This window comes from Somniosus microcephalus, chromosome 13 (assembly GCF_052327205.1).
Source record: "Somniosus microcephalus isolate GS21.2 chromosome 13, FLI_Smic_1.0, whole genome shotgun sequence".
NCBI classification, from domain to species: Eukaryota; Metazoa; Chordata; class Chondrichthyes; order Squaliformes; family Somniosidae; genus Somniosus; species Somniosus microcephalus.
In genome coordinates, this window is record NC_140999.1 from 19,794,178 (window position 1) to 19,816,912 (window position 22,735).

At 41.3% G+C, this 22,735-nt stretch overlaps 1 protein-coding gene across 1 annotated transcript; it reads left to right on the forward strand.

The window, feature by feature from the left end:
• Window positions 1-899: 899 nt before the first annotated feature.
• On the forward strand, window positions 900-22,440 carry fstl3 (follistatin-like 3 (secreted glycoprotein)). The gene is made up of 5 exons (XM_086004602.1): window positions 900-1,154; window positions 7,894-8,079; window positions 14,945-15,163; window positions 18,447-18,674; window positions 19,568-22,440. Exons 1-5 carry the CDS (start codon window positions 1,070-1,072, stop codon window positions 19,642-19,644), a joined length of 795 nt encoding a protein of 264 aa, XP_085860728.1. The 5' UTR covers window positions 900-1,069; the 3' UTR covers window positions 19,645-22,440.
• The last annotated feature ends 295 nt before the right edge of the window (window positions 22,441-22,735 follow it).

Consider the following 22,735-nt stretch of genomic DNA (forward strand, 5'->3'; position numbering starts at 1 on the left):
ATACGGCTGATTCATGTATTTCGATTGAGACCTCTGGTTTTCAATATATTTGCGTAGTTCCAGGAAATAGCTAGCATGTAATCGTTCCAACTTTAAAACAAAATCATTTGTTTAGAAGCTGGAAAAGTTTTTTTTTAACATGATCTTAGAGGAATGTGGAACAACACAAAATATCAAATTTAAAAAATGTTATCGTTGCGTCCAATGGACTATTCAGCGTGTATAGTCAGAAGCGATCTTGTGCAGAGCTAGATTACTGCAGAATAACAGAGTACAGTACTTTATTTTAGTGCAGTTAGTACCAGGGCCAACTGCTGAGAATCTCATCCATTTATTTTGTTGGAATCGCATCTGAAAACGGCAGGCAAGGGGGAAAAGCGTGGGAAGCACCTTAGACCAGTTCTGCTGAGATTGAATCCCTGTTACAATCAACTTAAAGTCGAAAGAGAAACAGTAAGAGTTAGCAGTCTGCTCGTAAACTCTGCAACTTACTATCGGGGCTCCTAACCGCGTCCGCTGTTTGAAATGTCAATATAGGCATTTTAAATACAGCTTCTCCGGAGATCACTCCAGATACAGACGAAGAGCGAAATCTGCTTTCATAAATCCCTCAGCGGCAGCTGGAGAGGAAATCGGGAAGTCATTCGTAAGCATTGGAAAATAACAGACGTAAACATGACTGAATAATAACTCAGCGTTTGTCCGGAGGAGTTGTGTTTGAAAGGTAATAACAACGAATGGTCAGAGCGTAGTAAAAGTGACCTGGACGCTGGCGGGAGACTTTGCTTATTTAGATTGGAACCCAAGGCGGGATCAGTCGGTGGGCGAGGTTTGACACAAGATCAAAGTCAGACTTTTGCAACAAGAAGAAACAAATATTGCTTCCCCTCTCCCCGCACTGGCTGCTGTCAACCCGCCCACCGAAGACGTGTCTGGTCCACACGCCCACCCGCTCCAGTTACTTAAGGACCAGTTGGGAAATCGCAGCCCACATTCATTGTGAAAAGTGAGGTCCAACCCTGTGCAAGAAAGTTCGGGGCTTTGAGATTTGATTTCTCTCTCTCTCACCATGAGGTTGTCAGGCAAGAACCTGTTCGCGACCCCCTTCTTTTTTGCAGTCCTGTGTCATTTCATCGGTGACAATCCCTCGCATGGTAAGAAGCTAAGGCTGTTACTTTAATCGCTCGTTTGTTCAGAGCACCTTCAACTGCGGGTTGATCAGAAACACGTGTTTTCGTATAGAAGCGCTCGCTGAAATTAACTTGTAACTTTCTGGTGTGTCAGAGATTGTTGGAAACGGCATTTACTGTGTTGGTGCCGCGCTGAATCGGTAGGAATATGTTAGATGCAACAAAAATCGCAACAAAAAAATTGATATATTCATTAACAAAAGTTCTATAATGTTGATTTTTTTTTTAAACTTGCACTTAATGTATTTCAGGACGTTGGACTAGTTAAATATGTAGTCACCCGCAGCCCCATTTACTGCAAGTGGGGTAAAAGTGTGAAAACATTTTTTGAATGAAATGAATAATAAATTGTTACAGAAAACCAGCAAATGCACAGCACGATGGCGAGCATCTAATGGGATTATTTTGCTGGGTTCCCTCCATTCTCATTCAGGGCCCCGCCCCAAGGCTTCTTGTCTCCTATGCTCAGATGCTGACTGACTTGCTGTGTGTTTGCAGAATGATCTGAATTTTTTTTTAAAGTTATATTTGCAATCTTGTTTTTGCTTTTTATCCCCAATAATCAGTCACACGCTAACGTCATTTAAAAGGGGGGTGGGGGGGGGGGGGGAAAGGCACCTCTCAGTGCATCACCCAACCCGCGGATGGAAGTGCAGGTTGGTGGGTGGTTGAGGATAGCCCCGAACTGTTGTGTTGTGTGTTGTAGCCCTCAGCCCAGACTATTGAATAATATTTAGTTTATAAAGGGATGGTATAATGGAGCCAGATGAGCTAGTTTTCTTTTAATGAGATTGATGAAAGTGCAGAGTGTAAAATTGAAAAGGACCCATGGAAGAACTGAGGGAGATTTTTCGCAGGGAGAGGGGAAATAGTTAATAAAATAAGTACCTCCGGACTAAATAACGTGTAAGGGCTTGTGTTGCTGAAGATAGTGACAGCAGAGGGTTAGATGGTAAAAGTGAAGGGGGTTTTCTTACAAAAGTGTGACAAACATGCAGTTCTATAACAGCTCACCCACATCCCTTCACATAACAAATGGCATGAAAGGGACATAAAGGACTGGAGAAGGTGAAGAGTCTTGGACTCGAAGAGATGGTAAGAGGCTTGTGCCTGTGAGGTGTGGGGTTGCTGACAGTCTCTGGAGGAGCTGACAGCCCCCGGGCACCATCATCCAAGCTCCGACACAAGGTGAAGATGATCTGAAAGCTGCTGATCAGACAGGGCGGGGCGCTGCAGGCGTGCGGCTCCGGCTCCGGGCTCTCTCTCACTCTCGTCGCCTCCGCTCACCAGACTCCGAGGTGAGGTGTGTCGCGGGCCAAGAAGGTTTTTCAACTGTAGCAATTCCAAACTCTGGTCTTCCGCTCCCAGAAAGGAGAAAGTAGCTGAAGTTTCACAGTAATTTTAAAGGATACACGTTAGAATTAAAACAAAACATAATTGAGTGGAAAGTATATAAAAAAAGTTGACTACAACGCGTTCTCCATATACAGGGCATATAGAGATATATCATATGTAAGAAGTCACACAACACCACAGATATAACATAAACTGCGAATGAGAGGCTTTTGGAACACGTTTGGACTTGCTGTTTGATTCACAAAGTTTCCGACAGCCTCAATCCCGTTGGTTTGATTTCAGCAGAGATGCAGAGGGGGTTTGGGGGGGATTCCTGCTTGGGGTAGAGTCAAGTTTCTTTTTGTGAATGAGGGGCACGGACGTTGCTCGGAGGTGGGAAGCAAGTCAGCGCCACCTTCTTGTGCTGCGGGCTGGGGGCGAGCTCCACCCTCGCAACATGACTCTCTCCTGCAATTATTTCCAGCACTGATACATTCCTTGAAATGCAAGTTGGCATCAGCAAATGCAATGTGAGCATTTCCCGCAAACACATCAGTCCTTTTACAAAAGCATTCTTTGCTCTGCCACTACCTCCGATACAAAACATTCTGTGGATCATTCTCCCACAGACCGAACATATAAACATAATTAAATCTTTTGTGCTATAGAATTCCATTGGTATGTGGTTGTGCATTCAGAGGCACCAACTCCGAATGCTAATGCTCTGGGTGATTTCAATAACAGGAAGGATTAAAAAAAACCATAACTGCACTAAAAAAAAATTACCATCTTATAAGTGCACGTGTTTCTTTTGGCACTGGCTTTCTGGTGTAGTTGAAATAAATAGCCTTAAAAGTGGGAGGGGGGAACTAAATATAGTTGTGGCACTGATGGCTTGGTCAAAAAAGTTAGGACTGCTCTCCTTGGAACAGAAAAGGTTAAGAACATAAGAAATAGGAGCAGGAATAGGCCACTTGGCCCCTCGAGCCTGCTCCGCCGTTCAATAAGATCAGGGCTGATCTTGGGCTCAAAGCCACTTCCCTGCCCTCTCCCCATAACCCTTCACTCCCTTATCTTGCAAAAATCTGTCTATCTCCACCTTAAATGTATTTAATGACCCACAGCTCTCTGGGGCAGAGAATTCCACAGATTTACGACCCTCTGAGAGAAGAAATTCCTCCTCATCTCAGTTCTAAAAGGGCGACCCTTTATTCTGAAACTATGCCCCCGAGTTCTAGATTTCCCCACGAGGGGAAACATCCTCTCTGCATCTACCTTGTCGAGCCCCCTCAGTATCTTATATGTTTCAATAAGATCACCTCTCATTCTTCTAAATTCCAATGAGTATAGGCCCAACCTGCTCAACCTTTCTTCATAGGTCAACCCCCTCATCTCAGGAATCAACCGAGTGAATCGTCTGAAGAGGCGACCTAATAGAGGTTTTCAAGATGATGTGAGGTTTTGTTAGAGTAAATAGGGCAAAATCTATTCCCTCTGGCGTGTGGGTCAATAATTAGAGGTCATAGATTCAGAATCATTGGGAAAAGATCTAGAGGGGAGATGAGAATTTTTTTCTCACTCAGAGAGTTGTGGGGATCGGGAACGCTCGACCTGAAAAGGTGGTGGAAGCTGATTCCATCAATAATTTTAAAACAGAGTCGGACAGGAACTTGAGGATGAGCAACATCCAGACTCACGGACAAAAAGCGGGGGTGCGGGACTAAGCACGACTGCTCTTTCAAAAACCCAGCGCAGGCACGACAGGCCGAATGGCCTCCTTCTGTGCTGTAAGTTTCTATGAATCTATGAAAAAATGTCACCAGTCAATGAGCAGAGTTTTGTGCATATTTAACACAGAACTCTGCTTCCCTGACCAGAGAGTAATGTTATTGGGGCCGTATAACTGGATGCTGGCACTTTACACTGTTCTAAAAATAGGTATGAGTATCCACCAATTGAGGTATGAGTATCCACCAATTGAGGTATGAGTATCCACCAATTGAGATATGAGTATCCACCAATTGAGCACAAGTTCTATTTTCAACCTGTTCAAGTTGAAAACTGCATAATCTTAGAAGTTGTAAACAGTTGTTTGCGAATAACTAATGGCACCACTGAAAGGCGAAGAGAATTTTTTTTCTAACTACGTTTGTCACACTGACATCTGGTGATGTTGAGCATCCCCAAATTTAATTCAGATGTATTCACTTTGAAGGGAAAGTTCTGAAGTTCAACTTGATCCAGTATCAGCTGAAAGTAATACCAACTAGGCTGCAGAGAGATGCTCCTACCCTCAGCAATGCACGGAAGCATTTAACCAAAACTGGATGAGTAGTTTCCTGAAATTAGTTTATGGGGTACAGTTATTGGTATTGCAATGATGTTGAAGTTAGCACATGTCACTTTTCTCAGTCTTTTATAGAAAAATGAAATGAAAAAACAAAATAAAGTAAAATCTCCTGTGTGATTTTCACAATTTTTTTTCTTCTTCTTGAATCAGCTATAATAAAACTCTACATTTTAAATGTTTGGTATCTTTCAACAGTCACTAAAAGAGCCATATTAAAACATTTATGTACAAATTCAAAGAAATGCAAGTAATTTGAAGCCAAACCTGGCAGTAACAGTTGGGGAACAATACAGCACTTAATTACAGTACAATGCCATCAGTGCAATTTGCTAAAGTGTTCTTTCAGAGAAGAATCTCCACTGTATCGCATTGCCCTTTATTATTCATTCAGTGCCACGTCACTGCCTACAAGAATAGATCCTTCTTTTGGTTGAGGACCAGGCTTGGGATCAGAACTCTGTCTTTTATCCTCCCAAGGTGGATGAAATGGCTACCAGGTCTTAGAATGTTGGGAGAAAATAGGAGACTGCGAGGGATTTGCAGAGCTTAGAGTAACTCCCAGCTGTTCAATAAAAAGAGATTAGTGCAGCACCCAATAAACATTCCATGTCGGTGTAAGGCCATTCTTTGCAGGTGATCTCGCCCTCTATCTCATGTCATAGACTTCCTAGTTCATTTTGAAGTCAAGACATTATAGTCATTGTAAATCATTATCAAAGGTTACTAAATTATCAGTTCCACTGTAGAATTCAGAGTTTGGGTTGAAGGGCAAGTATGACTTCCCTTACTCCATGGAAGTCTTTGCTTAAACTGAATGTTTTCAGCAATGCAGTTATAGAATTATCTAGACTTGTCTACTTCACTGATGTTCATGCATATCCAGCTGATGAAGGAAATTTCACAGTTAGGTCTTTCTCCCAACATTTTCTGTCCGTGGTCAAGGTTGGATGGCAGTTTTCATGAGCAGACCAAGTCTCTTGGGCACCAACATCTGCACTCATCACTGTGTATGGGCTGACATGCCCAGGTTTAACAAAAAAAACTCCTAATCATTGTAGATCACTGGGATGTCCACCACATCCTCCCATCCCTTTCCAAAGGTGAAAAATAACCTATTTCCAGACAAGTGCCTATAGACTAAAACTACTTAGGGAAATGCATTTAAAGTTGTAATCATTACATAGAAACAGGAAGGCACAGTAAGATATAATAAGCAAACTTACACAATATATAGTACGATAGCAAAATACTGCAGATGCTGGAAATCTGAAATAACAACAGAAAATGCTGGAAAAACTCAGCAGGCCAGGCAACATCCGTGGAGAGAGAAATAGAGTCAACGTTTCAGGTCAAAACCCTTTGTCAAGACTCAGGTCTTGAGGGTTTTGACCTGAAACATTGACTCTATTTCTCTCTCCACGGATGTTGCCTGGCCTGCTGAGCTTTTCCAGCATTTGCTGTTGTTATTACACAGTATAGAAACCTGTTTCAAAATAAAAAGAAAAAGTCTGAAATTCTTGTTGTTATTTCCAGTAATTTTTGAGTAACAGCCTCTGATAGTGGGTTATGTAGGAGGTGAATCCTCATGGCATCCCTGTTAGCCCTTTCATTTGTCGCGGTATGGCAAAGTAGGAAATTGATGACTCAGAGAATGCCTGTGGGTTTGAATACATTTCTTCCTTTAGTGAAAAAGTCCTATTACAGCAAAGCATTTGTTAATGACCCAAGAAATTATTATCTCTGGGGCACTCAAGCCTTCCCAGTATAATAGACAGATTTTTGAATGGTAAGGGAGTGAAGGGTTATGGGGAGTGGGCAGGGAAGTGGAGTTGAGGCCAAGATCAGATCAGCCATGATCTTATTGAATGGCGGAGCAGGCTCAAGGGGCCAAATGACCTACTCCTGCTCCTACGTCTTATGTTCTTATGTTATAATGGTCCAGGAACCAAGTGCCATCTCAGTGATGTTCACACCTTCCCAGTACTGTATAATGGTTTAATATTATTGGGAGAATAGAGTCATCTATGTCTCTATCTGTCAATCTACATGTGTTAATTGCTTCTGATATGGTATCCCAGCCATTAAAGCTATTTTGACTTAATTGATTTCGGAACACAGACATTTGCCACGCTCCATAGCCACACCTTTCCTGATCTTCCATTTTCAATCTTGTTGAGGGAACACACTTCCTCCATTTTAACTCTAGATATCTTTTTTTTAAACTATCTGAAATAAAGGTACAGGAGCTTAACAGTATTTTTGTTTTGGAAAATGCACCCTGTTCAGTCGTAGAATTTTATTTAGGAGTGATGGATAAAAGAGTAGACTGGTGGCATATATAGTAGGAATATTCTCAGATAGAGCGATAATTATCCTATATAGTTTTGGAGAAAGATTACATTTATAGATAAATGTGCTACATATACGTTAAAATCATCACAATTGGTGTTAAAATCAGCATATCACACTGCAATGTTTTCTCTGTATCAATCACCTTTATTTTTATTATAATGAAATCAAGATGAGAACTTTTATCAAAAGCTCTCTTACTACATGGCAATGTAAAATCCGCATCTGTCTTCAGAAGATTGTGGTGTATTCAGGACTTGGGCTATCAATGGTTTCATTGTCTCAGAAAATCACAAATTAGGAAGATTAGCTGTGCTTTGTAGCTCATTTGTTGTAATTTTTACACAGTAAAAGTTGGGTTAGACTTCAGCAGCAGGATTTCAAAAAATGTGAAGATTCCATAAGCTGAATTTTTCTGTCATGATTTATGACATATTCAGCTTACAACCTAGTAACACGCTACCCAACTTGAAACACTGCAGACGGAGAAAGGACTAGTAGTATGTTTTATCATTAAAATAATTCTTTACAGGGACTGGTGCAATGGTGGAGGCAAGATGCAATTTTACAAATTGTAAGCATTGTAATTATATGTATTTTTAAAAAAATTCAGTGAAGGCAGATGTTTCCGACGTTGCTCACCCGTTTTCTGCATTGTGGTTCCTTCAGCTGGGGTATGTTGGCTACAGCAAGGAAGAAGTGGAAAATGCCAGGCTTTGTCCATGACCCGGATTGATCGAGAGGAGTGTTGCAGTAGTGGAAGTGCTCAAACTGCGTGGACAAGTCAGGATATACCAGAAAGTGACATTTTAAAACTTATAATTCTTGGTGGAATCAATTGCTATCCATGCCACAGTAAGTATAGTAACTGTGACTGATCAGGGACAGCTGTAAAAGCACGTTGCTGTTCAAAATTTAGAAATCGATTGATATGAAAATCCAATATAAATGTGTACCAAGTCATAATGGCCTCATCCCCCTTTCCAAGTTCATTGGGATGTAGCTGTCTGCCATAGCCATTTGCCATGGAGATACACCCCTAACCCTGGCCAACCTTCCTACCTTGAGGGTCATTTATATGGAGGACCCCTGCCTGGGGTGGTCCCACCTAAATGGGGAGTGGAGCTTAGCTGTGGCAGGCCTTGGAAATCTGCCACAGCGTGGGGTTGCAGGCAGCCTCTGCCTGGAAAAAATGTCTTTTTGTTTAAATGTTATCTTCTTCTCAGCCTGTGCAAGGCCATGCTCTGTGAGCACTTGTACGGGCTTCAGTTTCCAGCAAAAAATTCAGGGTCCTGCTGCCCTTAAGAGACGGCTGGGCATCTGAGCCGAATGGGCATCCAGGTTTCAAAGGTTGCAAAAGGTGGAAAATACATTGGAGGACGTATTTTCTCATTTAACATCACATTTTCATGCTCTGGCTGAAATAAGGGCAGATGTGTACCCTCCGTCGGCCACCAATAAATGGGAGGAGCTGCGAGGATCCATGAAAAAAAAGTGGTCAGGAGCAGGTAGAATGTCTAGGCCAGTTTGCGTTTATCTCGAGAGCCAAACGTGCTGATAATTCTGATTTTACAATCATAAAATTATACTAATAGCTAACTTGATTTTGAAAATGGTTTCCCTTTAATTGACAGCAATTATAGAAAATTGTCTCCAAATGCCATGCAGTAGGAAGAAAAGCGTACACAGGCATACATTCCTTCAGTTAGTAGCACGGGATTCAGGAGATGCTTCTGAGAAAAGCCCTACCATAAGAGATGTTTACGATGTTTTCAACATTCTATAAATTAGAAAGTTATTTTTCACCTCCAGTGTATATTTTAAGTAGAAATGGGTGTACTAACATGAGATAAAACACAGCAGTACATCATGTGACAGTAAATCATCTCCTTCATCTAGCCTTCATTTCTGTCTTCCGATGTAGTACTGGTCTGTTTTGTCATTTTGGCATCACTTTTGAGTGGAATATTAGTCATAAAATGCTGCCCTTGGAGCTGTTCCACAGATTTCATGGATGAAATTGCTTCATCTTTGTATTGTGCTGAAGGGGCCAGAACCCTCTGAAATCTTGATTGGTCCATCATTTCTACAATTTTCTCTGTGTAAACTTTATTCTCCTAGAAATCTGGCTTAGAGTTCTGAGGCTTTATTCCATCCTTTACAAAATTCTTTGCAAACAACTTCATCAGCGCATTGCTTATCTTGGCACATCGCTAAACATTTACCATTTTTATCACTTCAAGAACTGCCTGCTGATAAAATGAGCCTACAGTTTGTTTTTACAGTGAGGTGTGCAAATGGCTTATTTGCCTCAATGGGTTTATCGTCAGGAGTGCTGTTACAATATTTTTACTTTAGTGAAGTTGTTTTTCTTAAAACGCAGTGAAGTTGAATAAATATTAGGACCAAGTACTGCTTGATCAGAACTACACGGCAAGTTGTTTGATCTAAGCCCGGCTTGGGGGCCTGCATCTGCAGCGAGTTAAGTTCTGTGCACGCTGCTATTGTCATATGGTTCTTATAAAATATAGTAATAGAGATTTTATTGAGAAGATTTCATCCCTGTCGGAGAAGTAAACCCAAGTAGTACTAGTACCCACACCAAACCACTAGACCACCAGAGAACCTGCCCATATATTTTTCACAAAGGCAAAGTTTGCTAAACTTTCAATGGGCCTAAATAACACTTACCTGAAGAAGTAGTCACGTACACTATATCATAACATGAATTATATTGTAGTAACATGAAAGACCCCCACCCACCCCCAGTGAGTGCCATACCAGTGATCTGACCGCTGAATACTGGCCTGACATCCAGCAGGGTACTTGTGTCAGTTGGGAGTGGCGTGGTGACTTCTCTCATCGGATTCAGCCAATCCCAACTGGTCAGGCTAACGACCTGGCCATATAAAAAGGGGTCATTGTCACATGAACAACCCAGAGCAGGATCTGCTGGCTGTAAAAAGAAGTGGAAGAAATGGGTTGCCTTTGGCACAGAAAAGAAGGATAGAATATGAAAGAAATAACAACAGAAAATGCTGGAAAAACTCAGCAGGCCAGGCAACATCCGTGGAGAGAGAAATAGAGTCAACGTTTCAGGTCGAAACCCTTCGTCAGGACTGAAAAAACACAGGAAATGAAACAGACTAAAAGGCCAGTTTGGGGGCTGGGAAATGGGGATGAAAGAACAAAAGAGAAGTGAAGAGACATTAAGAGGTATTCAAAACCAGACGAGATGGTGATAGGACTAGTGGAGAGACAAAAGACGGCTCTAGATTAGGTGTGAAATGCGCTGGCAGAATGAGAGACAGCTGCCATGTGGGAGAGAAAAAAAGGGGGAAGGGCCAAAACAAAGGTGTGGATAAAAAATATATGTAAAAATGTAATAGGGGCCAAGAATATGAAAGACGTCAGATGCTTCCACAATTTACTGTAGGTTCAAGTAGTGAGAACCGCTGCCTTAATGCAAGACATTGCAACATGGTTTATACAATTACAACCTAAGGCCTTTTGAAGAAGTTATAATGCTGTATGTTCTCATTCACTGCAGAAATCTTGACATAAGTGGCTTTCCTACACTTGAAATTTTTCATGAATAAGTATTGGTTACTGTGCTGTATATCAAAAGATGAGATATGAGACCCTTTGTACTATTATACCACTGGAAACAGAAGAGAATCTGTTACTCCTCAGAGAAATTCCAAATGTGCATAACAAATTAAGAAACACAGAAGAAGAAAAGATTATTTGACCCCCCTCAAGCCCTTTCCTTACACAGTCCATGTACAATTTTCCTTGTCATGGAGTTTGCCAAACTTATTTGCTCTCCGAAGGGAAGGTTCTCCCAAGCTTCTGTCTTCCCCCCAGAGGTACTTGTACAAAATTCCAGAGAAGTTCTAGACCTTACAACCTGCATTCCTCATCTTCGACCAATTGTTTTCCATCATATCATACTTCTGCAGTCCCAGCTGCTTGGGAACCATTTGGCTTCATAAAGCATTTAGCGATCTCTGCTTGTATTTTCTGATATAAGCTTCAGTCTTGTCCTTCAACAGATATATATCTGGCTTTTTTAAAAGGGATCTGATCAAGACAACATTAGCTCCTTATTCTAGATATTGTTTCACACATCTGCTAACATTCAGTATAAAGGGAACTGGAACACAACCATTGTGGTTTTAATAGTGGTGTCTTACTAATGTTTTAGCCTGATTATAATGACAGTAAATTCCTGATGTACATTGCTACCTTGGACCATCACTGGCAGCAAGTGCAGGTCAGTGAATCAGAGTTATAGTCCTCGGTCCCACCTCTGCTCAAGTCTAGTGAGGCTTTGTGCCGTGAAACCGTGCAGTTTCATCTGTAGGCTGCCCAAAATGTGGACAGTGCTTGCTCTAACAAGGTTAAAATAACATGCATTCATTTATAGTTTAATGCCCTTGAGCTACACATCAGCATGATTAATTACCCTTATTAATAATAGCTTCACATTGACTAGATACTTTCAGTGAATCAGTAATCGGTACACATACATCAGATCCTTGTGAAACTTTACCAGTTACTGCCCCACATACAGATTTTTGTCTATTCATCACCACCTGTTTTCTATTGCCAAATCAGCTTTCAGTTCAGCTAATTAATTTGCCACTAATTCTATAAATGTTAATTTTCTTTAAAGGCTTCACATTTGGTTGCTTATAAGATGTCTTCTGAAAATCCAAGTAAATTACATCCAATGGACATGTCCCATTTTATAATATAGTTACTTGCTCAGTAAATTCATGAAGCATAACCTATTGTTTCTCAATCCATATTGATTATTGATGAATTCTTCAGGTGCACATTAATACCAATCCATAACATCCTTTTGAGGTATGCTTGTTAGGATAACCATTTATAATTCTCAGCTCTATGTAGAATGGCCACCCATCTGGTTTTGAACAGTCCAGTTCAGGAGGTGGGTGCCTGGGAATTCTCATAACCTGACAGCAAAAGGTTTGTTTTCAGTTGCTGCATTTTAAAAATGCTCTGCTTGCTCGTGAGCTGTTCCATGCATGCCTCTATCACTGCATAGCTGGAGCCAGGTATAGCCCCACCCTCTCTCCAGTCTTGGACTGAGCAAAAGGTGGCAGCCTTCGATTAATTTCTTACTCCTTCTCTGAATAACAGGATAACATTCAGTATAAAGGAAACTGGAACACAATCACTGTGGTTTTAATAGTAGCATCTTACTAATGTTTTAGCCTGATTATAATGACAGTAAATTCCTGATGTACATTTTTACAAAGACTTGGATTAATATGGTGATTTATTATTGATTATGAGATTAATTGAGGTCAACAGATGGGTCATACTGAGAATTTTTGTGCGGTGCACCCATCTTTGTTGAATAATGCCTCCCACGTCTCTCTGCTCATTGATGAGTACAGTGGCACTCATTGCTATCAAATTGCATATTAGCTTTGGTTGTGCATTACATATAGACAACAACAACTTGCATTTATATAGTGCCTTTAGTATAGTAAAAACAACATCCCAAGGCTCTTCACAGGACCGTTATCAGGCAAAATTTGACACTGAGCCGCATAAAGAGATATTAGGACAGGTGACCAAAAGCTTGGTCAAAAAGATAGGTTTTAAGGAACGACTTAAAAGAGGAGAGGTTTAAGGAGGGAATTCCAGAGTGTAGGACCTAGGCAGCTGAAGGCACGGCCACCAATGGTGGAGCGATTAAAATCAGCGATGCGCAAGAGTCCAGAATTGGAGGAGCACAAAGATCTCGGGAGCGGTTGTAGGGCTGGAGGAGGTTACAGCGATAGGGAGGGGCGAGGCCATGGATGGAGTTGAACACAAGGATGAGAATTTTAAAATCGAGGCATTGCCACACCGGGAGCCAGTGTAGGTCAGCGAGCACAGGGGTGATGGGTGAACGGGACTTGGTGCGAGTTTGGATACGGGCAGCCGAGTTTTGGATGAGCTCAAGTATGTGGAAGGTGGAAGTGGGATGCCAGACAGGAGCGCACTAGAATACACAAATCCTATTAGCTAGTACTATATTACAGTACAGAAAATGAATGACACTTGTAGTGCTCTCAATTGCCAGAACAAACTGTACAGGAAAATGAGCGACACTGGGAACAAAACTATGTCACTCTGCTCAGGCTGCCAGTATTGGCCGCACCTTCAAGGTAATATTTTGTTTCAGAATTCACAGCTTCAAAGTTCAGTTGTAGCATAAGCACTTTTATTTCAATTTCATTAATGATTGCTTCCAAAAGTGCTGCCAATGTCAGCACAAGTAACTCTGAATAACTATTTGCATTTGTGATGAAGCTATAGCTGCTTCCTTATAAAGGAAGGTACATGTTGAACTATATTATTTTTTCAAGACAACAATTTGTGGGCATATGTGAGCAATTGTGTGATTTTTTGTGGTATTGGGATTAAACGGCATCATGTGGATTGGGGTAGTGGTCATCTTTTGCTAAGTATATATATATATCAATAAATACATAATTACATAATAAAGTTCATTCTTCGTTCATGGTGCCCTTTTTGTTTTGCCTTTGTCCGAAATTTGAATAGAAAACAGTAACAGCAGCAGTGTGATGTGTCCTATGAGACATCTTGTTGAAAACAGTCCTGTGAGAAGGTCGGTTGTATCATACTGATTGTACCATACATGGCCCCCAAACCCACAGCTATTGTCCAAGTGTACAGGTAATCAGCCCCCGATGTGCACTTACCCGGCGCGCTGACATTTTAATCCTGGCCCGCATTGCATTTCCTCTGACTGGCCCGCTTGACGTCCTGCCGTGCTGTGCGTGCATGACCCAGCGGCGTACTTAGTGCGATGAGCTGGCTGGGATCACGTGAGCACAGGGCAACCAATGGGAGGTTGCAAAAGTTCATTCATGAGTTTGACAGTAAGAGCTGTCAAACTCATGAAAACTCCTGGCCCCAAAACACTACTTAAACCTGAAAGAAAATTTAAAAAAACATTGCACTGCTTAAATGAACCATAAAGAACTCTGAAAAACGATTTTAAACAATAATTCTAAAAATTTGAAAAAAAAAATTATGTAAAAAATCGGGGCTAAAACTAAACTTACCTTACTGTAAATCCTTTAAAAATAACAAACCTGTGGAAAAAAAATTCTCAATTGTATTAATAGACCACTTACCCGTAAAACTAAGTACTTACGTGTGGTTTTTCAATGCGTAAATACCGGAGGCCTTTGCACACGTGCAACTCTCTAAAAATAGAGGAAATCCAAGTCGCACGCGTTCAGCCTCTTAACCCCTTGGGTCAGAGGACAGGAAATGCCGGTTTTCAGCGCATGCGCTGTGCATGCTGAAAACCGGCAATTCCTCCGGGCACACGTGTGAGTACGCCGTCCTTACTCACACGTTGGGCCCGGAATTACTGGGCCATTATGCGTGCAGACCTGTGGATGCATCGGAATCCTGAGAATAATATCACGATTGGCCAGCTTTATGCAACAACAAAAAAGAATTGATATTATCCACATTTATCAAATCTGGATCTCTGAAGGAAGAAACACCTGTGGGCTTTTTTTTTTCATGAACTTACAGATAGTTTAAAATGGGCACAGTGTTGCTGTTCGTTTTTGTAGTTTTCTGGTGAAATTCTACACCATTGTCAAGTTGACACACCAGTATTACTACTTCATTATGGGGTTTTTTTCTGTTACTTTAGAAACTTGTGAGGGTGTGGACTGTGGACCTGGGAAGATTTGCAAAATGAACAAGCATAACAAGCCAACATGCATCTGTGCGCCTGACTGTTCAAATGTCACAAAGAAGGTACCTGTGTGTGGAACTGACGGTAAAGTCTACAAGGATGAATGTGGGCTCCTTTTGGCAAAGTGCAGAGGACTGCCAGAATTGGAAGTGCAGTATCAAGGAGAATGCAAAAGTATGTTTTTATTTCATTTTCCCTACAAATTATAGGTGTTTTCTGCCACCATTTTAGGTCTCCCACCATTTTAGGTCACTCCCCCCTCTCCCGTCAAGGAGACCTGTTTCTGTTGGTGCTCCCTAATCACGAGGATGGCATGGTGTGATGAGGGGAGTGCACGATCATCATTTGTGCTTCCTCCGCATGGGTTGACTAAGAATTATTGGGCTCAAATCTGTGTATATATTTGTCTTGAAATGAATTATCTACAGTACACTTGTTCATTCACTCCCCACCGACGTACCGTGGCTGCAGTGTGTACCAGCTACAAGATGCACTGCAGCAACTCACCAAGGCTTCTTCAGCAACACCTCCCAAACCCGCGACCTCTACAACCTAGAAGGACAAGAGCAGCAGGCACATGGGAACAGCGCTGGGTCGCTGGAACTCCCTCCCTAACAGCACTGTGGGAGTACCTTCACCACATGGACTGCAGCGGTTCAAGAAGGTAGCTCACCACCACCTTCTCAAGGGCAATTAGGGATGGGCAATAAATGCTGGCCTTGCCAGCGACGCCCACACCCCATAAACGAATACAAAAAAATATATGAATATGTAGAGATCGCATTCAGGGTTTTGTAGTTTTATTGTATTTTGTGCACTGTCTCTAATCCATGTATAATTTGTGAGAAGGTTACCACTTGTCGAGCAACACAGCAGATCAGACACATTTATCGTTGTTAATCATTAATATTATGGGTATACATCTACAAATAAAAACACCCATTCTAAATTTTGGTCCTCTGTTCTTTTACTGAACTGTTAACTTTAGGCCCTGGGTTTAGATATTGTTTATTAACGGCATTAAAATAATTATAGTTTTATTAATTTGAATAAACCACACCATTTACAGTGGTGAAATCCAATGGCCTATCAGAGATAGACATTTAAATGGCAATGTGGTACAAATGTGATATAAATATAAACTTTAGTGTACAGATCATTGTAGATGACTCAGCTCAAGGACAGTGTGCTTATGTACACAAGTTTCTGACATAATAGTTGACCAAAGTAATACCGTTGGGAGCATTAGATTTGCTGTCAAGGTGCAACATGTCATCTAATGTGATTTTTCTTTCACCTTAGGGCGCGATCTCGCCAGCCCTGGGGAGGCAGGTATGGAGGCGAGACTGCCTGGAAAATGGCAGAATTTGGGGGCGGGTGCCCAACCCGCCTCCAACCCACCTCCGTGCCATCTGGCCAGGGGGCAGGTTGCCGTCCCACGCCGGGCCTGTCTCCTTGGAGGCGGGAAGGGATTAAAGCCAATTAACTGTCTGTTAACAGGCAGAAAATAGGCTTATCACCATTTTGCCCACACAAGTGCGGGCTTCCCGAAGGCTCCGAATCCCGCCAGGTCACCGAGGCGAGTAGTGGGTCGGCGGGGGTCTGCGGGGGGGGCAAAAGTGTTCTGTGGAGGTGAGTGATGGGTGCAAGTGTGGAGAGGTGAGTATCTGAGGTAAGTGGAAAGTGTTAGAAAAAGTTTACTTACCTTTGTTTCTTCCTGCAGGCTTCAGTCGGTGGGTATGCGGAGAGTCTCGCACCTCCGCGGTAGAGATGCCAGATGGCTGTTGCATTCTCCAATGCAACAACCATCTAATTTCTGCAAAAGAAAGAGGTTTGATGAGGTCTTGAATTTAAGACCTCATCAAATTACAGAGAATGTCACTGTTTGACAGCTTCACAGAGCGGGTTTAACAAGGTCAGTCAAGGGAAAATAGCATGGATTGGCCAGAAGTTGATGGAGGCGGGACTGAAACCTGAGAAGTGGGAGTCCCGCCTCCAAAAGCTCCCCATTGGCAAAATCACCCCCTTTGTCTTCATTACCACCATGCCGTCACTTTTTGCAAATAAGTGATGGAATTATATTTGGTAAAAATAGAATATTAGTACAGTCAGCTCTTAATTGAAAGTCACTTCATTCAGATCATTTATTGCACTAATTTCCAACTTTCCTGTGTTATTTAATTTACTTAATTCACGCGACTGGATAATTCTATTTCTCTAGTGAAAAAAAAACTTTGAATTATCAAGCGTAGACTGTATTGTCTAGTTTATGATATAGATTTGTGGTGAAACAGGAGACTAGCCAATCAATAATAGAAAACAGCAATCTTGTACTGTAAATCCTGAATGAATATAAACGTCCTTTGAATACGAAGCATTTGGAAACGCTGAGCAATTCATTGACTGAGCACTTTATTGAAGCGATACACACCAGGATTGGTTTATCTACAGCAGTGTAATGGAAAGCATGTTTTTGGTCGTTTGGATTTGATAAAACTGTATTAAAAAATGAATGAAATCCAAAATTGTTCATCAAATGATAATAGTAACATCATTTTAACATCGCTCCCCCAGCTGCTGATGCAATGAAAAGCTGTTGCCATAAAATGTCCTAATCAATGGTACAAATTAATAGAAGCAAAACCCATCTGTTCAATGTAGAATGAATACTGATGTGATACAAATGATTTTTTATTAATACTGTAATACATCCATTTTATAAAGGAAAGGAAAGACTTGCATTTATATAGCGCCTTTCACGACCTCCGGATGTCTCAAAGCGCTTTACAGCCAATTAAGTACTTTTGAAGTGTAGTCACTGTTGTAATGTAGGAAACGCAGCAGCCAATTTGTGCACAGCAAGGTCCCACAAACAGCAATGTGATAATGACCAGATAATCTGTTTTTGTTATGTTGATTGAGGGATAAATATTGGGCAGGACACCAGGGGATAACTCCCCTGCTCTTCTTCGAAATAGTGCCGTGGGGTCTTTTACGTCCACCTGAGAGAGCAGACGGGGCCTCGGTTTAACATCTCATCCGAAAGACATACTACTGTTAACATAATTCAAAAACTACTTTAAAACATTTGGCCCGGATTTTGGGCTCAGCTGGCCGTTCAGTAGCGCCCCCTGTGGAGGAGCAGTGAATGACTGACAGCAACTTCTGGATTTCCACGTTTAACTGCGCACGTGCGCACTCCAGAAGATGCTGTCAGATTCACAGTTGTAATGACGACGAAAGCTGACAGTTTCGCCGTCATTACAACCGCAAATTTCGGACCAATATCAGCCTTTCTTGGTAACACTGATATTTAGTGGGCAATGTAAATTATAATTTACTAAGATACACCTTTTTCTGAGCTGCATCCATTATAATTTATTGAAGTGGAATGTAACATGTTTTTTTAGTCTTCTGTTTGTGTTACTTACCGTTGTATATTACAAATGTCTTCCAGAGTCTTGCACGCATGTTTTATGCCCTGGCACCTCCATGTGTGTGATAGACCAAACTCACAGCGCGCACTGCGTGATGTGCAGAGTGATGCCATGTCCGGAACCATTGTCGTCCGAGCAAGCGCTTTGTGGGAACAACGGTGTTACCTATCATAGTGTGTGCCACTTGAGACGCGCTACTTGCTTACTGGGAAAATCCATTGGCGTTGCCCACTATGGTAGATGCAACTGTAAGTTAAACATGTTTATCAGCTGTCTCAGAGCTTAAATGCATAAGTTAGAAAATGGCTCTGCAGTTTTTGTAAATTAAAAATAAAATATAAAATTGACTTTTTATATGTATTTGGAGATACCATGGGGTAGCAATTGGTGTGCGTTGCGCCCGCTTGATGGGTATAAAATGGTTGCAAAGCTTACCAATTTAGCAGTAGGATGGCCTGTACCCAATTTGCACAGGCGTTGCACCCACTACCAAATTCGTGGGGCCCATTTTTAGGCATCCCGAACCCCTTGGAGAAATTGGTCACCTCATGAGAAGGGCAGGCATCGGGCAAAAACGAGTCCAGATAATTTTTAACCCCATGGAATTCTTCAATTGTTTCTTAGCTGCGTATGTCTCCAATGCTCCTTTATCATGTACATTAGGAAGATTTAGAAAATTGTTTTTGCAGGTACCGATGCAAAACAAGAAACTTTAGCATAAATATTCCAAATCCATATTTGACATTTCAAGATATTACCGTGCAGTAATCACTCGTGGAAAGGATTTGCTCTGGTTACTATAAATGGTAATATTGAAAATGCAAATGATATGCAATGATTAGCCTCCAGTGCTACATCTCTCCCGACTGTATTGAAGTCATTGGAAATGAAAATCGGGAGAGTTGTATAAGGGCGGCTGATCTGATATTGCCCGTTTTACACTATTGTGCCAAGTCAAAATGATCCCCCTGGGTTTACTTCAGCCTGAACATCGACACTGAACTGCAGCCCATAATAACCCACAGCTGTAATCTTCCGTGCTATGTGGTATGGAGTTTAGGAAACTTTGGCATCTCTTTGTGTTCGAATATGTTTCCCTGTGCAACTCAGCACTGTATTAATTGCATGCTTCTGTTTGCAGCTTCGGAAGAAGGGATCAAGCAAAAAGGAGACAATCATGATAATATGGTGTTTTCGAAACTTCTCCTCGGATGGTAGTTTATAATGAATAAAGAAGTTATAAGCAGAGAAGAAAAAGACATTGGGGCAAAAATTCCTCTGGGCATTAGAGTAGTGCCTTTGCTACATGAATGCTGAAATATAGTCATTTGATGCTTTAGCACTAACAAAACATCCATTCACTTCTTTACCCCACCCCTGTAAACTGCTCGTGTCTGATTCGTTGTCGCATGTATTAATGCGCAGATCTGGGGCTCACAACTTTTTCCTTCCAAGGGTCCCATTAATGAGTAATTAAAGGGGCTTGTGCTAAATTATTCAGGCTAGATGTCATGTGCACATCCCTTTAATTACACCCAGTACAAACTGCCGCTAAAACCGGCAGAGTTTCAGCAGTGTACAGAGCAAATTTATTGCTGGAGTTTAAAGAATCAAACATAATGGGACAAACAGGAGCTTGGTTGTCGCCTCCAGTTTGTGCATTGCCCAGATCCTCAATGGTCTTCCAGTGTGTGATCCTCATGGTGGCTTCCCTGAAATGGGGTTTTAGTTGTTCAGCATAACCAGTCCGCAGACTCTCGTACCTAATGAAGGCTACTTTCCTTTGCAAGGGGAACCACAGTTTGCATTGAATGCAGTTGGAAGGTGCACTCGAGCACAGCCTGTATAATATCATGCCTAGCATTGTACAGGCTGAGTTACCTAGATGGCTGAACTGCAAACACATAGCTGACTGTATTTGTACTGTCAGTTCTTGGTGTGCATAATGATAGTTAGCTATTCATCATTCTCACCTGTGGGTAGCAGTCTCGTCTCTGAGTCAGAAGGTTGTGGGTTCATAGTCCCACTCCAGAAAATTGGGCACATAATCTAGGCTGACACTCTAGTCCAGTTAGATTAAACCAAGGCTCCGTCTGCCCTCGCAAGTGGACATAAAAGATCCAATGGCACTTTTCAAAGAAAAGCAGGGGAGTTCTCCCCAGTGTCCTGCCCAATTTCTATCCCTCAACCAACATCTCTAAAAACAGATTATTTGGTTATCATCTTTTTTCACCTGCAACTTCATACATTACCTACATCTTGCCTGTTCGAATACTAGTCTTTGTTAGTTTTCTTTGCGCTCTACTTTCACTGCAATATTTGATAAATGGTGTGCATTACTCTTTGTAAAGCTGATTTACCGAACAGCTGCAAAGTCCTTTCATATCCATATATGGCAGATTTGAATAATTCAGAGGTCTCCTCATTGCATAACTTTGCACATTCTTTAGGTCAGGTACCCTGCGTACATCCTTCCATGTGCGATGGGTGGCAGGCACCACAGACACTGTCTGTGTGATCGCCTTCCACGCCTCCTGTACTCCGTTTATTTGTAAGTCACTGTTCTTCCCGGAAGAGGGCACTTTGCCGGGCCCTCTAACAATCTGCAATAATCTCCAGGGCATCTTCTGTGATCTTCTGGAACTTCAAGATCTTCATCTTCCCTGCACGAGCGCTGCAAATTTGCAAACTGCACCGTTCAATTGTCCCACTGTGCGCTATTTATGCCCGTTAAGTGCCTAGTTAGATCATTCACAAGTGCCTCAGCACCTTTGTTGCAAGTTTCCTCCGACAGCCTTTTGCATTGTGCATTAAGAGTCGTCCATTTTTCCATAACGCTCATTGACTAAAATTGAGGAGTTAACTCTCAATTAACACATTCTCCGTGCACTAAGAGGAATTTCAACCCTGTTATGTTTATATTGTACATACTCATACCATATATTTATTGTAAGAAAAACAATGAAGAAAGTACTCCATTTTATTTATACCTTATTATTGTTTGTCATATCCATCTGATGTAATTATAATTATTTTTCACAAAGTTTGCTACTTTTCGAACACATTTCCAACTGTAAAAATGGATGTATTTCGTATTATATCACAAGCTGTTTCAATCCTACAACTAGCTACATTTGGAATATATTATCAGTCATGTTAGGTGAAGGATGTATATACTAATAAACCCTTTGGGGTTGAAATTGCATTGTGTGGTGTTAGAATTTTTTTTTTAATAAACGCCTTCATTAAATTAGTGAGCAGAAGGAGTTCACATGAATGGCTTTGTTAAACCACAGCACACAGTGCATTATCAATCCACTTTATAGTAGCCATCTCCAACTCAACTTAAATGTTTACAGTCACAATGAATTTTATATTTTAGCATGCTTATGTTACCCTTGTTTTGTAGAAGAACATGCTTTGGTTTGTGAAAATTACTGCTTGAAATTTATTTCTACATGTCAAACATTATTGGAATGAAATCATGCTGTGCGCTATCGAGCACTCACATGACATTCCTTTGGCCATTAACTTAACTGTTTAAAATAACGGGCTAATGCTTCCACTAAAATACCGGAGAGAGATCTTCATGCAAAAATGTAAATGTACTAATATTGTAACGGGAGAGTTTGTCCCATCTATGATTAATGAAGGTTCAAGTACAGAAATAATTTTGTGGGAAAGTATTAACATAAATGATGCATTTTTTTTTTACACAAAGGTTCTCACATAAGTCTATTAGAATGTAAAGTTTGTCACAAAGAAGAGTATAATTTAGATTTTCAACTGTACCTTTTTACCCCTTTGTTGGACTTTTCATTCTGAACAATGAAGATTTATCCTTAAAAAATATTTTTTCAAAAAAATGAATAATGATGGATATTGTAGGTCATAATGAATGCAAACTATTATCATATGGAATAGATCTCTGTTTATGAAACTATCTGAGGAGAATGGATATTTTTTACCTTGTATTATTTTTGGACATCATAAATAAATGCTATCTGTACTGCAGTTGTCATTGTGAAACTCTCTACACCCCTCGGTCTTTCCTGTCCCCTGTAAGATACAGACTTCTAAAAGGCTTTCCAATTGCATTTCCCCAGCATTAAGCCTCGCCCACTGGGAGCATACAATCACAAAATGTACCTTTATAATGGCCAGTGTCACGTAGGAGGAAGGTTCCCACCAGTGTCCAGCCAATTCGGCACACTCCACATGAAATTACTGTGCACCGGACACAGCAAAGGCTTTGAGCCCTGACAACATCCCCGGTGGTGGTGCTGAAGGCATATGCACCAGAGCTAGC

What these genes read in the sequence shown, in the direction of transcription:
- fstl3 (XM_086004602.1), top strand. Translation starts at nt 1,070, where the DNA reads ATGAGGTTGTCAGGCAAGAACCTGTTCGCGACCCCCTTCTTTTTTGCA. An exon ending in CAATTGCTATCCATGCCACA is followed by an intron (nt 8,080 to 14,944) that starts GTAAGTATAGTA and finishes CTGTTACTTTAG; the next exon opens with AAACTTGTGAGGGTGTGGAC. An exon ending in CCACTATGGTAGATGCAACT is followed by an intron (nt 18,675 to 19,567) that starts GTAAGTTAAACA and finishes TTCTGTTTGCAG; the next exon opens with CTTCGGAAGAAGGGATCAAG.